Source organism: Mustela lutreola, chromosome 16 (genome assembly GCF_030435805.1).
Source record: "Mustela lutreola isolate mMusLut2 chromosome 16, mMusLut2.pri, whole genome shotgun sequence".
Taxonomy (NCBI): domain Eukaryota; kingdom Metazoa; phylum Chordata; class Mammalia; order Carnivora; family Mustelidae; genus Mustela; species Mustela lutreola.
In genome coordinates this window covers 13,396,461-13,409,829 of record NC_081305.1, presented here as the reverse complement: position 1 = coordinate 13,409,829, position 13,369 = coordinate 13,396,461, and the positions used below count along the sequence as shown (strand labels likewise).

The 13,369-nt window shown below is 55.8% G+C and overlaps 1 protein-coding gene across 2 annotated transcripts; it reads left to right on the top strand.

The window, feature by feature from the left end:
• The first annotated feature begins 6,432 nt into the window (after window positions 1–6,432).
• On the top strand, window positions 6,433–12,466 carry TLE7 (TLE family member 7). Of its 2 annotated transcripts, XM_059152127.1 has the most exons (9): window positions 6,433–9,174; window positions 9,295–9,317; window positions 9,494–9,552; window positions 9,958–10,170; window positions 10,279–10,520; window positions 10,709–10,850; window positions 10,985–11,138; window positions 11,688–11,761; window positions 12,078–12,466. In XM_059152127.1, exons 1-9 carry the CDS (start codon window positions 8,867–8,869, stop codon window positions 12,180–12,182), a joined length of 1,320 nt encoding a protein of 439 aa, XP_059008110.1. In that variant the 5' UTR covers window positions 6,433–8,866; the 3' UTR covers window positions 12,183–12,466. The 2 variants fall into 2 exon arrangements, with proteins under 2 accessions (XP_059008110.1, XP_059008109.1); XM_059152126.1 differs by lacking the exon at window positions 12,078–12,466 and having other exon boundaries at window positions 10,985–11,756.
• Window positions 12,467–13,369: the final 903 nt, after the last annotated feature.

Here is a 13,369-nt window from a genome sequence, read left to right as displayed (position 1 = left end):
TCTCTTTCACAGACCCTCCAACAGACACACACATAGCTACAATGTCCCCTATGTATGCAGAGACAGTCCACCCCCAGAGGCCACTGACACCTGCCCTTCGTGCTCTGTAGCTCAAGCAACCACTGTTGGCTAGGGATGCTATCTTGAATATTTCAAAGGAACCATTCCTGTTAGAAAGCAAATGATGTGATATAGGACCCCAGCAGAGTGTTGGGGGGATGCCATTGTGTGTAACTCCCATCGCTCTGCCCCCAGGCTCCTGGCAGCTGAGCAAGGGTGGAGGCCAGACCCTGGAGCCCCCCGAGAACATAGGAAGGAGCATGGCCTTTCTTCCCACTGACTATCTGACCCCGCTCCTCTGGCAGTTCCAGATGATACACTAAGACCCAGGCCATGGGTCCATGTCCTTCATTTACTTAGAAACAGGCCCAAAGATGGATGGCACTACCTCTGGGCACACAGCAAATGAGCTGTTGATGAGGTCCTTTTACCCAGGCCACAATGCCACAGCACTCCCCAAACCATCCTGGTCCATGAGCAGCCACTAGTTGGGTTTATAACCAACTAGGCCTGGTCCTGGCTCTCAGCAGGGTCTAGCAGTTTCTCTGCCATGGCAAGACCAAGGTGGGGATTCTAGGAGGGTCAAGAACCACTAAGGATAGAACCTACTGTCTGGAATTGGCTACCAGTGTCCTATGTGACCATGGTCTCTCTCTGGGTTTCAAGCTCTTGTCAATGGGTAAGGGCTGGTCCCAGAATTCAAGGCCCTTCCCACCCAGATGGCCCTTGAGGGTTTTCTTCCTCTCTGTAGGTTTGTTACTGTCCAGGACAGGTCCTCTGCTCAGAGCCTAAGGACAAGAGAAGGAAGAAAGACACCTGCAGAACCTCATGAAGTTACGTGGCTCCATCACCCAGTAGTCCCGCCATCTTGTATCCTCAGTGCTCTTTACTGCAGCCCAGGGCTGCCTGGGTCCAGTGGAAGCCTTATCAGGAACAAAGGAGCCATGGCACTGGAGACCTCGGCCACCCCACAAAAGCGCTTCTCTTTTTCTGAACTGGAGCTGTGGCCCCGGAAAGGCCAGGATTAAATAAACCCTTTCTCCCTTGGTCCCAGTCAGTGTGCTCTACCCCTATAGCACACCCTTCCAGCCTGGCCTGTCACACTGGAAGGGCCCTCAGAGGACATCTGGTCCTGCCCTGTCCAGGTCAGAAGGACAAATTGCCACGTCAGAGGAAAATGGCTGTCCACAGTCGCCCAGCAGGTCAGGGGACAGCCTGGGGAGAAAGGCCAAAGCAGGACAAGTCTTCAGGGTCATCTGGGGGAACAAGAGGCCCGGCACAGCTACTCCCAGGCTGGTAACCCCCTCCTGGCACTGGGGCTGGGGGTTGTGAGAAGAGGCTTCTGGACCTCTACCTCTGAGGTCCCCACTATCCCCAACCATAACCCCACTATGTGTCATCCTGTCTCGATAGGGAACTGAGGATACCAAGTCTGACCAATGCTGGGGAACGGAAGATGAGGCCAACCTCGGTAGTCCGTAGTTCGTAGTCCCCGTCTACGGTCTATGGGCGGGGGGGGGGGGAGCTCCCGGCAGTCCCCTCCCCCGGCTCTCAGGCCCTGGCGCTGCACAGACCACGTGGTCCCCAGCAAATCCAAGTCGTGCCAGGGCTCCCGGGCTCTAGTCTGGGTTTGAGCCCACTCTGCGGGGCCCTGGCTCCTCCGCCTGTCCTCGGACTGCCAGCGGCCCGAGCCTCTCTTCCGCTCCAGCTCTCCCTGCCACGGCTTGCCAGCCCTGGGTGGCTCTGGGATCCTGCAGTGTGACCCACCCTTGCCGGCCACCGAAGTCCCACCCGCGCTCAGCCGAAGCCCAGCCTCCGGGAACCCCCCCGCGCTGCTCCGCCGGCTTCGCCCAGCCAGCTACGGTAAGGGGCAGTTGGGCCACCCGTTCCTAGTGTCGGCCACCCTCCTTTGGCCTGCGAACTCTTGGCCCACGTGTTCCCAGGTTAGGGACTGGAGGCTCCGGATCCCAGCCGCCCCGGGCCACCGCGCGTGGGTAGGGAGCCAGGCGACGGCTTTCTGCGGCCGCCTCACTCCCCCGCCCGCACCGGGGCGCCTGGCCGTCCTGGCACTGTTTTGGCCTCTGTGTGACAACGGGCCGGGCCGCGCGCGTCCAGGGCCCTGTGACCTGCACTTGGGCATGAGAAGCCATTAGCAGCCAGTGGCCGCCAGCCTCGGGCCCCTGCTGTCCCCGGTGGCCGGTTCTCTCCCTGCAGGGCTCCTGACGCCCAGCCCGCTCTCCGCAGAGCCGCCACCGTGAGGCTGCCGGCCGCGGGCGGCTTCTCCCTGCCGTGATCCCTGGAGCATTGTCCTGGGGCAGCCGAGCCTGAGCTCTTAGTGGCAGCTCTTCTGGAGATCCGGCGGGGGTGGGGTGGACCTGACCTTAGACGCCAGGCAGGGCGGGGTCCGCAGGACTCTTAGAACGCTTGGGCCAGCGTATTGCAAACTTCTCAAGAAGTAGATCCCTCTCGACCCATCCCCTCTTCCCCGCTCCCCACCCCACAGGGAAATCTTAGAGGTGCATATTGTATACTCTTAAGTAGAGCCTGTGTGGAAGACCCGGGGTGGGGTGGGGGGCAGTTGCCAGTGGGTCCCAGAGTCAAGGGCAGGGGTTTTGCTTAAGGATGATGCCTTGGAAGGTAAGAGAGGATACAGGACAGAAATTGGAACGTGTTCCACAGAATCCAAGAGTCCCACGCAGGGCCACGGATGTGAGTTGGCTGGGAAGACAACAGATGAGGGAGATGGGGTCCCCAGCTGGGCTCCCCGGTGAAGGACACATAGAAAAGAATGGTGAGTTGGCCTCCCCATGGCAGTGGGGGAAGAGAGTTAGTACAGGCAGCAGAGACCTAGTCATCCCTTCTGCCCAGAGGGCTCTCCCTGCCTTCAATCTGAGCTCACTCAGCCGAGCTCCACGCCCGCCTTGCTGGCCTCCCTGGTCTCCTTCACCAGCACTGGGTGCCCCGCGCTGGGTCCTCCACCAGTTCTCTGAGCCCTCGACCTGAAATTGCTGTTTCACTACCTTATCCTGTGGACCACGAAGTCACTGGGGGGTAGGAGTGGGGGCAGCTCATCTGGCTAGGCCAGACCTTGGTGGTCGAATCATTTCAGTTGAGCGGATAATGTGAGTCAGTAAGGGAAGACGTGTTTCATGCCTGTGTTTATATGGTTTACATGTCTTCATCAACAATGGGTGTCCAGGTGAATTCTCAGGGAGGCTCTCATGCTGAAAGAGAAATAAATTCCCGGGCTTGGGAGCCATCAGACAAGCACAGCCATCAAGCGCACTGGCCTAGGAGCGCTATCATCTTAGAATTTGGTTGCATTCCAGTTGCCCACCAGAGGGCGCTCCACCCCCAAATAAAGATCCGGAGGCTGACGTTGGAGATCCCGCTCTGGTGACTCAAGTTCTCTGACCTCGGTGTTTGCCCCCTCCCCCGGCCCGCCTCCGGTGCTGCTGCGCACCGTCCCCGCCCCCAAGCTGCCATTACACTATAGCTGGCCAGGGTGTCTGGGGACAGGGGCACCTGCAACTGGCTGGCTCTTCTTCTTGGGGAGCAAAGATTAAGAAAACCACCAGTTAAACTGCCTGATGTTTGCTAGATGAAGGAAGAAAAAAAAATGCTGTGGGAACTTGCAAGACCTCTAACTCATGACAGAACGACAGTTTTTCTTTATGGTGGTTAAATACACATGACATAAAACTGACCATTTTAACTATCTCAGAGTGTCTAATTCAGTAGCATTAGGTACATTCACAGTGTTGCATACCCATCACCACCACCTAGTTTCAGATCTTTTCCATCAACCCGAAAGGAATTCTCTATTAAAAAAGCAGTCTTCCGGGGCGCCTGGGTGGCTCAGTGGTTTGGGCTGCTGCCTTTGGCTCGGGTCATGATCTCAGGGTCCTGGGATCGAGCCCCGCATCGGGCTCTCTGCTCCGCAGGAAGCCTGCTTCTCTCTCTCTCTCTCTCTCTCTCTCTGCCTGCCTCTCTGCCTACTTGTGATCTCTGTCAAATAAATAAATAAAATCTTTAAAAAAAAAAAAAAAAAGGCAGTCTTCCACCCCCAGCGCCTGGCAAGCACTAGTCTGTTCTCTGTCTCTATGGATTTGCCTATTCTGGGTATTTCATGTGAACGGAATCAGACAATATGTGGCTTTCGTGTCTGGCTTTTTTCACTTAGTGTAATGTTATCAAGGTTCCCCCACATTGTAGCATGAATCCCGGCACTTCCTTCCTTCTTATTGGCAACTAATAAGTCATTGTGTGGATATAGCACATTTCATTTCTCCATCCATCTGTTGATGGGCACTTGGGTTGTTAGCTTCTGTTTTCAGTTCTCTAGGGTATATACCTAGGAGTAAAATGGCTAGTGTATGTGGTAATTCTGTGTTTAACTTTTTGAGGGACTGCCAAACTTGTTTCTACAGGGGCTGCACCAGTTTACGTTCCCACCAAGAGTGCCCAGGCATTCCAGTTTCTCCACACCCTCATCAACATTTATTACTTGCTGTAATTTGTGGTGTGGTTCTATCCATCCTAGTGGGTGTGAAGTGGAATCTTGTTATGGATTGGATTTGATTTCTATTTCCCGGGTGAGTCCTAATGTTGGGCATCTTTTTTTTTTTTTCAAGATTTAAAAAAAATTATTTCTTTGACAGAGATACAGCGAGAGAGGGAACACAAGCAGGGGGAGTGGGAGAGGGAGAAGCAGGCTTCCTGCTGAGGCGGGAGCCCAGTGTAGGGCTCGATCCCAAGACTCTGGGATCATGACCTGAGCTGAAGGCAGACACTTAATGAATTTAGGAAATATGTCTTAAATAAGACTCAAAAAAAAAAAAAAAAAAAAAAAGAAAAGAAAAACGGCCAACCTTAAAAGACTAGATAAGCTGGGCTGAATTAAAATTAAGAACTTCTGTTCATCTACAGACACCATTAGGAGAGCTCAAAGGCCAGTCCGAGACTGGCTGGAGACACAGCCGGGGTATATCCTCTGCCAAAGGATTCATAGACAGTCCAGAGAAAGAACCCCTATGATTCAAAACAGCTCCCTCACAAACATATTTTTAAAAATCATGTAGGCCTGGCTTTGGACCCTAGCTCTTCTCACCTGTTCAGTGAGATCCTGCCCACAAGGTTCCGAGCCCCCGAATTAATTCTTGTATTTCCAAACTGGGGATAAAATCCCTGCCTCACTGTTGTGTTTCCTGTAAGAATAAAAAAGGGACTCATTCGCCAAAAATGGATCCTCGGTCAGCTGGGGAACTCTATCAATAGCCCTCTGTCCCTCCCTCACACATGGGAGCTCCCCTAGGACTTGGGGCAGGTGTTGGGCTGGTCTCTGGTAACTTGTTCAGAGTACAGGGGAGTGTAAATGTGATATGTGAGTGGACAAAGAACAACATTCCCGGCTGAGGGAACAGCATGCGAGAAGTGTGAGGGTGGAAAGGTACAGTCAAGTTCTTTGGAGGGTCAGTGAGAACAGGCTGGGCTTGGCAGGGGACAGATCTTAAATACCGGACTGAGGATAATGCCAGGCATTATTGGGAAGGCCACAGGCAACCATAAAAGTTGTGGGACAAGGGGTGCATAAATGATGGGGAATGAGGGAGAGACGGAGAGCTTTGGAGAGAAGAGATGAGGGGTAGTAAAAGATTTCTCTGTACACAGCAGCGATTTCAGGAATTCTGCTTCGAAAGAAGGAAGAAAGGAATCGGAGTGAAAGAGAGTATGTGTTCAGGGGGAGGGGTGGGCCGGAGGTAGGGGTTTCATGGGGGAGAAGAGCGGGAGGGGGATCACGCTTCACCTCCCGCTCACTCCTGCGGAAGGGGACCACCAGGCAGAGGGGCTGGCCGGGGTTCTCCAATGGGGCACCTTTTTGGAAACAGTTTGGGTCCCCAACCACGCCAACAGAATTAGGGTCTCTGGGGTGGGTCCTGCAATCCAGGGGATTCGGGTGCTCAAATTGGAGACCGTCCTGGCCTGGTAAGTCAGCCACTGAGGAGAGAGGCCTCCCTGGTCTTCCCTTTCAGAGACACTGGTGAAAGACAAAGCGTCCCAGAGCTCGGCGCATTCAGGGCGGCAGAGGTGGCCCCCTCCCCTCCCTCCGCAGCCCATAGTAGCCTCAGCGCAAGCCAGGCTTCACCCTAATGGGGTGCACCTGGTGAGGAGAATCTGCACCCCCTCCTGGGGACAGCTCAAGCAGCTCTCCGTCTCTCCGCACACACTGGCTCTTGGGGCCGGCCGAGCCTGAGCCCGAGCCCGAGCCCGAGCCTAAGACCCAGCCCTCAAATCTTTCTCTCTCCATCTTGCCTCCAGCCCTTGACTTTCCTCGGACCCCCACGCCATCCCTCTCCCAAGGCCACGGGGGCTAATAGGAAGACGTCAGTGGTGGCCACGCCCCGGAAGACACCTGCCCCAGGTTCTGACCCAGGGCTTGATTATCAATTAAGCTAAGGTTTAAAAATAGCAGCCCTGCAGGGGAGAAGGCTGTACCTGGGCGTCCCAGCGCGGGTTCAGTTCTGCGGCCTTCCCTTCTCGGCTTTGACCTTCTACCTTCAGGGGTGAGTTTCCTGCCAGTGGGGGGACTGGTGAGGGCCTGACTTGCCGGCAGGAGGGACCCGTTCCCCTCCAACACACCCCCCAGCCCCGCAACTAACATTTTGTACTGAAGCTTGCACAACAGTTGCGGGTAAGGGGAGGGGTCCCTGCATTTCCAGCTCTGGGGTGAGAGCAGAGGGGGTTTCAGTGATGTTGATTCTTCCCTCTGCTCTTTCTAGAAAGGCTTGTCTTACTCTTAGGGCGAAGTCCTCTTCATATGTGAGATCCTGGCTAAATGGCCCCACTGCCTTTAAGCTTCACCTGAGGGCCGCTTGCTAGTCTCTTCCCGCCTCGCCTCACCACACTGGCCGGCGGGGGCGGTGGGTTGTTGCTCTGCGAATTGGCCCACTTCGAGGAGCCTGATGCGCGTCAGGGTGCATTTGTTAAAATTTTTAAACAAGTACGTAGGTAGGCATCATGAGGACCCCAAATTGTCCTATGGGGGAAGATGAGAAAGCAGGATTCAGTCGAGAAAAAGACTCCGGGTCTAGCAATTTTAAATTTAGGTTCAAAGAGCCACACCTGTGCAGAAACGAGCCCAAGCTGGGCAGAGACCCATCTTCCTCCTGCTCTTCTTGCCCGCGTGGCAATTTGCACTCCCAAAGGCAACTCCTCCTCCTAGGTTCTTAGGTGCACACAAACATATGCAAAGACAGGTTCTAATGGCCACCCTCCTCTCTAAAGCTGCGCGTTAGGCACTTTGTTCTGAACCTTGGATCCGCCTCTCCCTGCCCTGACCCACCTGGGAATTGTCCTGGTCCTCCAGGTTGTGTCCTTTCTTTTCCTAGCGGCTTTGTATTCCAGGCGATGCAGGTCCTGTGACGTTTCACCGGTCCCTGCCGGCCGCGGGGTTTGTCACCAGTCCCCTCCCGTGGACGGGGGTTTGTCCAGTCACCTGCTGTCCGGGCCGGCGCTGCGGCTAGAGCCTCCTGTTGCCTGGACTTCAGTGTTAGGTCAGAGGGCAACGGCCTTTGTACCGTTTTTGTTTTGGGGTTTTTTTTTGTCCTAGAGGGAAGAATCAAATGGCTGAAGAAGCGGCTGTTTTGTCTTCCTTCTGGTGGGGAGGCAGGAAAGACACTGTTCAGAGCCAGACCTGGGCAGGGAGGGGGAGGGGGATTTGAACCTTTTCCTTGTGTTTTCTAGTTATTTGTTCACCTGAGCTTCAGTTTTTAAAATATGTAAAATGTGGGGAGGATGCTGTGGGATCACCTGTGTCAAGTGTTTAGTTCAAGGCCAGATGCAGAGCGAGAGAGCTCGAGGCGTCCAGTAGTGTCCAGAGTAGTGGCGATACAGCTGCCTGACATCGTCCCTGGGGTGACTCTGGGGTGACTGCCCGTGCATGTGGGGGGCGTCAGGGTCTATGAGCAAGGACCAAGCTTGGTCGGCCAGCATTGGTTCCCTGGGGAAGATCCTTTTGTTTTGTCCCTGAGCACCTGTGCTCCACTGTGGAGCACTGGGGCTCCCCAGGCCCTTTCTGGGGCTCCCCGTTGGGAGGCCTGGAGGAGAAGGCACGTGGTCTGCCTTAACGTCCTCAAAGCTCTGGTCCCCGGCACAGTTCACAGATGAATGCACTTGCTGCTGGTGACAGGGCTGCTGCTACCGTACAGAGTTCTGTGTATTCTACCTGCGTGATTCCATTCATTCCTCAGAATTACCCCGTAGGGTAGGAGAGACGAATAGCCCCACCAGCCAGCCCCTCGGTCATGGGGGAGCCTAGCTCCATCCAAAGGGAACCTCGTGTTTGCCGCATGCCTCTCGGTTCTTCCACGCTGCCCCCTCAAGGCAGGGAAGGAGCCCGTGACACGAGCAGAGTTGCCCCATGTTCACATTGGGCATGAGTACTCCGTGGAGAGGTATGGTGCCAGACTAAAGGGTGACTTGGATTTCGTAGGACTAGAAATGTCCTCTGTGGGTCTGGAAGGAAAAACAAACCCCTGCTACTAACCTCTCCAAACGTCTGTGTGCACTTTCGCCCGTAACACCATCCCGGCCAACATGTAGGATAAAACACTGGTCCACAGCCAGTCTTTGGCATCCTTTTGGCAACACAGTGTTCTTGGACCCTTGCAAACAGACCCCCAGCAGGGCCCATGCCTGTATCTGTGTCTGTTCTCTTGCTGCAGGAGCTCAGGACGAATTGGCTGCCCGGACGCTGTTGGAACAGCCCTAGAACTGGGTGACTAGGGGACTGCACTGATCTGAGAGCATGAGTAGAGAGGAGGATGAGGCATTGTTTCGTATACTCCGTATTTATGATGAGCCAGAGGAGATGAGCAATGTGCCCCAAAGCTCTGATATTTCCTCCCAGTCCCACCAAGCACAGTCCCAACCAGAGGGGGTGTATGGAATGCCCCCGCAGGCCCCCAGTTTCCTGACACAGCGTGGCCTGCTTTATCAGGAGACGAGCGCCGGCATCCCACAGCAGTGGGTCCTCCCGACTCTGGGCAGATCTGAACTCCAGGCCAGTGGTCTCCCCCAGGCAGAGCCAGAAGCAGCCGCAGAGCTGGCCCCCAGGTAGGTGTTGCTTGAACCAGACTGGGGGAGGGAGCGGGAGCTGTCCTGGGGAGAGGAGATCCTGGCACCGAGCTCTCCAGATCACACTGTGTCCCCCTACCCTTCGTCCACGTGTCATAGCTTCCTGCCAGGACCCAGGTTTGGTAAGTCCCAGCTTGGACGTGTGGGCAGGGGAGGTGGCAGCCCCAGGCCGGGCCTCAGATGGGGGACGAGGCGTGAGGCCTGGTGTCGGGGAAGCAGGCTTCTCCTTGGGTCCCGCGGTCCCGTTGCTGTGGGCCACCCTCTCCGTGAGCCGGTGGGCCTTGATATTTCCCTGCAGGCCAGCCTTGCCCCTCACCTCCGCCCAGGGAAGAAGTCTGGTCGTTCTTCAGGACAGTTGTAAGTGTCTTATTTTCTCTACGCTTGGGATCTTTGCCTTCCCCATGCCTCCCCCAAAGAGAAGCTAGTAAGGGAAGGGGAGGGCATGTGGCGTGCCTGGATTCTCTCCCATAGCGGTGGCTGTCCTGCAGCTCCCTGCTGCCTTTGAACTTGGCTGCCAGGCTCTCACTGCCACTGTGTGGGGCCTTTGGCTCACAGTGTCTCCTCTTCTAGAGCTGTGTCGGGAGCGGGGGGGGAGGGGGTGTCTGAGCCGGACCCTGCTGTCAATGCTGGTGCCGGAGCTGTCTCAGAACCTCAGGTGAACACTGAGGAATTCAGTCAGAGGACCGGGCAGGTGGTCGCCCATGGGCGATGGAAGGCCAGGACTGTGCCCTCTGATGGGTACCCGCGTTCTCCTCTGCCCAGCCGCCTGTTCCCAATGAAGCGGTGGTCAGGCAGAGGGTCCCCCGGCGGTGCTGGAAGGTTGGCAGGCTCCTCCACGGGAAGAAAGTCTACGCCGTGGCCATCAGCAGCTCGACTCACCACGTGTACACGTGTGGCCACGGCTACATTAAGGTCTGGGACGAGAGTGCCCTGCATGCCTTCAGCAAGGCCCCACAGGCCCAGCTGGACTTGCAGGTGAGGGGTGTTCGGGAAGGGCTGGGGGAACCTAGATGTGACCTCTGTCGTGTGACGCGGAGCCTGGCCCTCGAGGAGGTTAAGTGAGGGCGGGGACTGTTCCTGCAGGACCACCAGAACTGTGTCCTGGCCTGCAAGCTGTTCCCGGACGAGCAGTGCCTCATCACCGGGGGTCTGTCCCAGAGCCTGACCCTGTGGGATCTGGCACCCACACCGCGCGTCAGGGCCCAGCTGGCCTCCACGGGCCCCCTGTGCTATTCCCTGGCGCTCTCCTCCAATGCCCAGATCTGCTTGGCGTGTTTCAAAGGATTTGTTGAGATTTGGGATTTGCAGAACCAAATCTTGATCAGGTACGCCCCCGGGGAGGGCAGGGTGGTGAGGTCTTTGGGAAGGCCCGTGTCCCTTTCTGGACCTCCCTCGCCCCTCTGTGCAGTAGGACTCGGTGAGTCTGTGTGGAGACTAGATGTGGGGGCTTCCTGGGCCCGAAATGTCCTGGTGTTGAGACAGTGCGTGAACCTTGGAGATCTTCTCCTGCCAGGAAGCACGAGGTCCCTGAATATGGGTCCCGCTGCGTGGACATCACAGGCAATAAGTTCTGGACAGGAGGTGAAGACACCAGACTCTATTCCTGGGACCTGAGGAGCTACCAGAGGTTGCAGGAGCACGAGTTACGGCATGAGGTGTCTGGCAGCCCCCAGTGGGCTGCGGGCGGTCCCCGTGGCCGGGAGTGGGGGCCTGAGTTCCACAGGGGGGCGGGGTGTGAATGACCGTGTAGACGGCTTGGACCGCTGACTCCGGTCCTCCTTCCAAACAGATCCTCAGCATTACCCACGAGCCCACTGAGGAGTGGGTGCTGGTAGGCCTGAGAACAAGCGACATCATAATTCTCCACACACACCGGCCGGAGAAGTTTAAGGCAGTCTTGCATAAATACGTCAACCACCACAACCTCAAGTTTGCCTCCTGTGGTGAGTGGAAGCCAGGTGACCCCTCTAGGGGTCCTGTTCCTAACCCCCAAGGATGTCTGGTCTTCTGCAGAGTCTGGGTCCAGCCTTGTTTCAGGCTCTGTTCTTCCCTCCCCAGCCCCAAGCCGGGCAGAGTGGAGACCCAGGTGTCCGGTTCCCTGCTGCTGTCACCTCTGCACCTGCTTCTCCACTGCTGCCTCTCCCCCCATCTCCTGGCCTCCTACCTGTCTTCTGTCCCCATCCGTCTGCTCTCCGACTCTCCCTGTAACGGTGCCTTCCTACACAGAACAGCAGCCTGGAGACCAGGGCCAGCAGAAAAGGCATGAAGCCCCATGAAATTGTCCTTTTGTGCAGTGATATTGAGCCCCGTCCCGTGTGGGGCTGGAGGGAAGGGCCAGATGAGGGAATGGTTTGGCTCTTGTCTCTGGTTTTTCTAGATGGGCACAGTGGGCCAGAGGAAGAGCTTCTCTCTGCTCAGTCATCTGGGGGAGGGACCTGGGCCCGGAATGCAAGCTTGGTCTCTGGCTTCTTCACCTGCCTTTCCTTCGCCAGGGAGCTACTTTGTGACCGCGATCGACGAGTCGATCCACTGCATAGCCGCACCTTCTCTACAAAGGTTGTTTCAGGTATCGAGAGGAGGGTTCTGCAAACCCAGGCTCTCAGAGCTCACAGGCCCAGATCCCAGTGGGGCGGGTCCCGAGGACAGTGACAGAAACTATCCCTGGGGTAGTATATGGGGCCCTTTACTAGACCCAGGGGAATGGGAACTCCAGGTTCTGTGACCTCATGGGCTCCACCGTGAGCCCCGAGACCTGCCCCGTTGTCTCCAGACTGAACCTCAGGTCTGTCCTTCACCTTGAAACTGCCCCCAAGTGTGGCCTTCATCTGTGGCCCACGCCTGGCCCCTGCCTGTAATCGATCTTCTGGCCTCCTTCCGGGTAGGTAGAGGAGCCGACAGATGTCCTGTGTTGTGATGTGTCTGCTGACAACCAGTATCTGGTCACGGGCTCCAAGAACAATGCCACGGTTTACCAGCTCTTGTACTGAAGTTTGCGTGCTGTGTTCCTGCTGGCGAAGACCCAGAGGAGGCCAGAAGGCCGAGGGCATGGCAGCCTCCATGGCCTGATACCTTCACGTGACCCTCGGTGTCACGTGAAGACCCTCCGTCTGCTTCCTCTGTCCCAGACACACCTTGCCTGTGCTCGCAGGTTTTTATGATATGACGTAGGGGGTTTTTCCTTTGTTACTATTCTTACTGCTGATTTCTGGGTTTGGGTGGGGAAACTTGCCTTCGTAACTAACAAAATAGAAAAGCAAAAACCAAAATGGCATGATAACGTGGTCAGTTTTTTCAAAGAGCAAACCCTTGTGATGGATTTCTTAGACCCCACTCAGCAACTTCCAAGGTGGGGAAGGAATTTTACAGCAGACTTAGTTTGGCTTGCAACTTTTTTTTGGCGGGTCGAGATGTCTTGGAAACTTCAGAAAGCTCAAGAAGAAAGGCATGCACCTGTGCAAACCCTTCAGGCTGTGTCACGGAGTCAGCGCCCCATCAACCCTCCATTCCTGACCCAGGTTAATACTCCATGAGCTGGTCTAACCATATCCCAAGGAAGGGCTCGCACTCTCCCTCTCTCTCTCTCTCTGTGTGAAGATGTGTGGCTTTATCTGAGTCTTTGGAAGGCCTGATTTTTGTTCTGGCATTCTGTAATATTTTTGTCTGGGCCTCTGCAGGTAGATAAAGCCCAGCTCCTGAAATCAAGCCACAGAGGCCTGCTTCCTTATCCTTGCCCATTCTGCCTCCTCTTTGTTTGCTTAGGGTTGGCACGGCCGAGACAGCTCAAGTTTGTAGCTCAGAGTTGTCACTCGCAGGAGATGCAAAGCCAGGGACCAAATGTGCCATCCTTTGACCGAGATACAGTCAGGTACCTAGGTCTTGCCGACGGATCTCGAGTAAGGAATGAGTCTCTCATTCCTGGATCAAGGCTAAAGGAGTCGGGGGCATTCCACCCCCAGGTTCTGGGTCCCTTCTACCAGCTCAAGGCAAGGAGGTGGAGGTTCTTGGGGACTGCGGGGCCATGAGGTGGAAGCATCCACTGCGCCAGACACAAAATTACAAATGTCCACTGATAGATGAATGGACAAGGAAAATCTGATATATTGGTAAGACACACACAAGGGAATGTCGGGTTCAGCCCTTAAGAGGAAGGAAATTCTGACCTCTGCTGCAACAC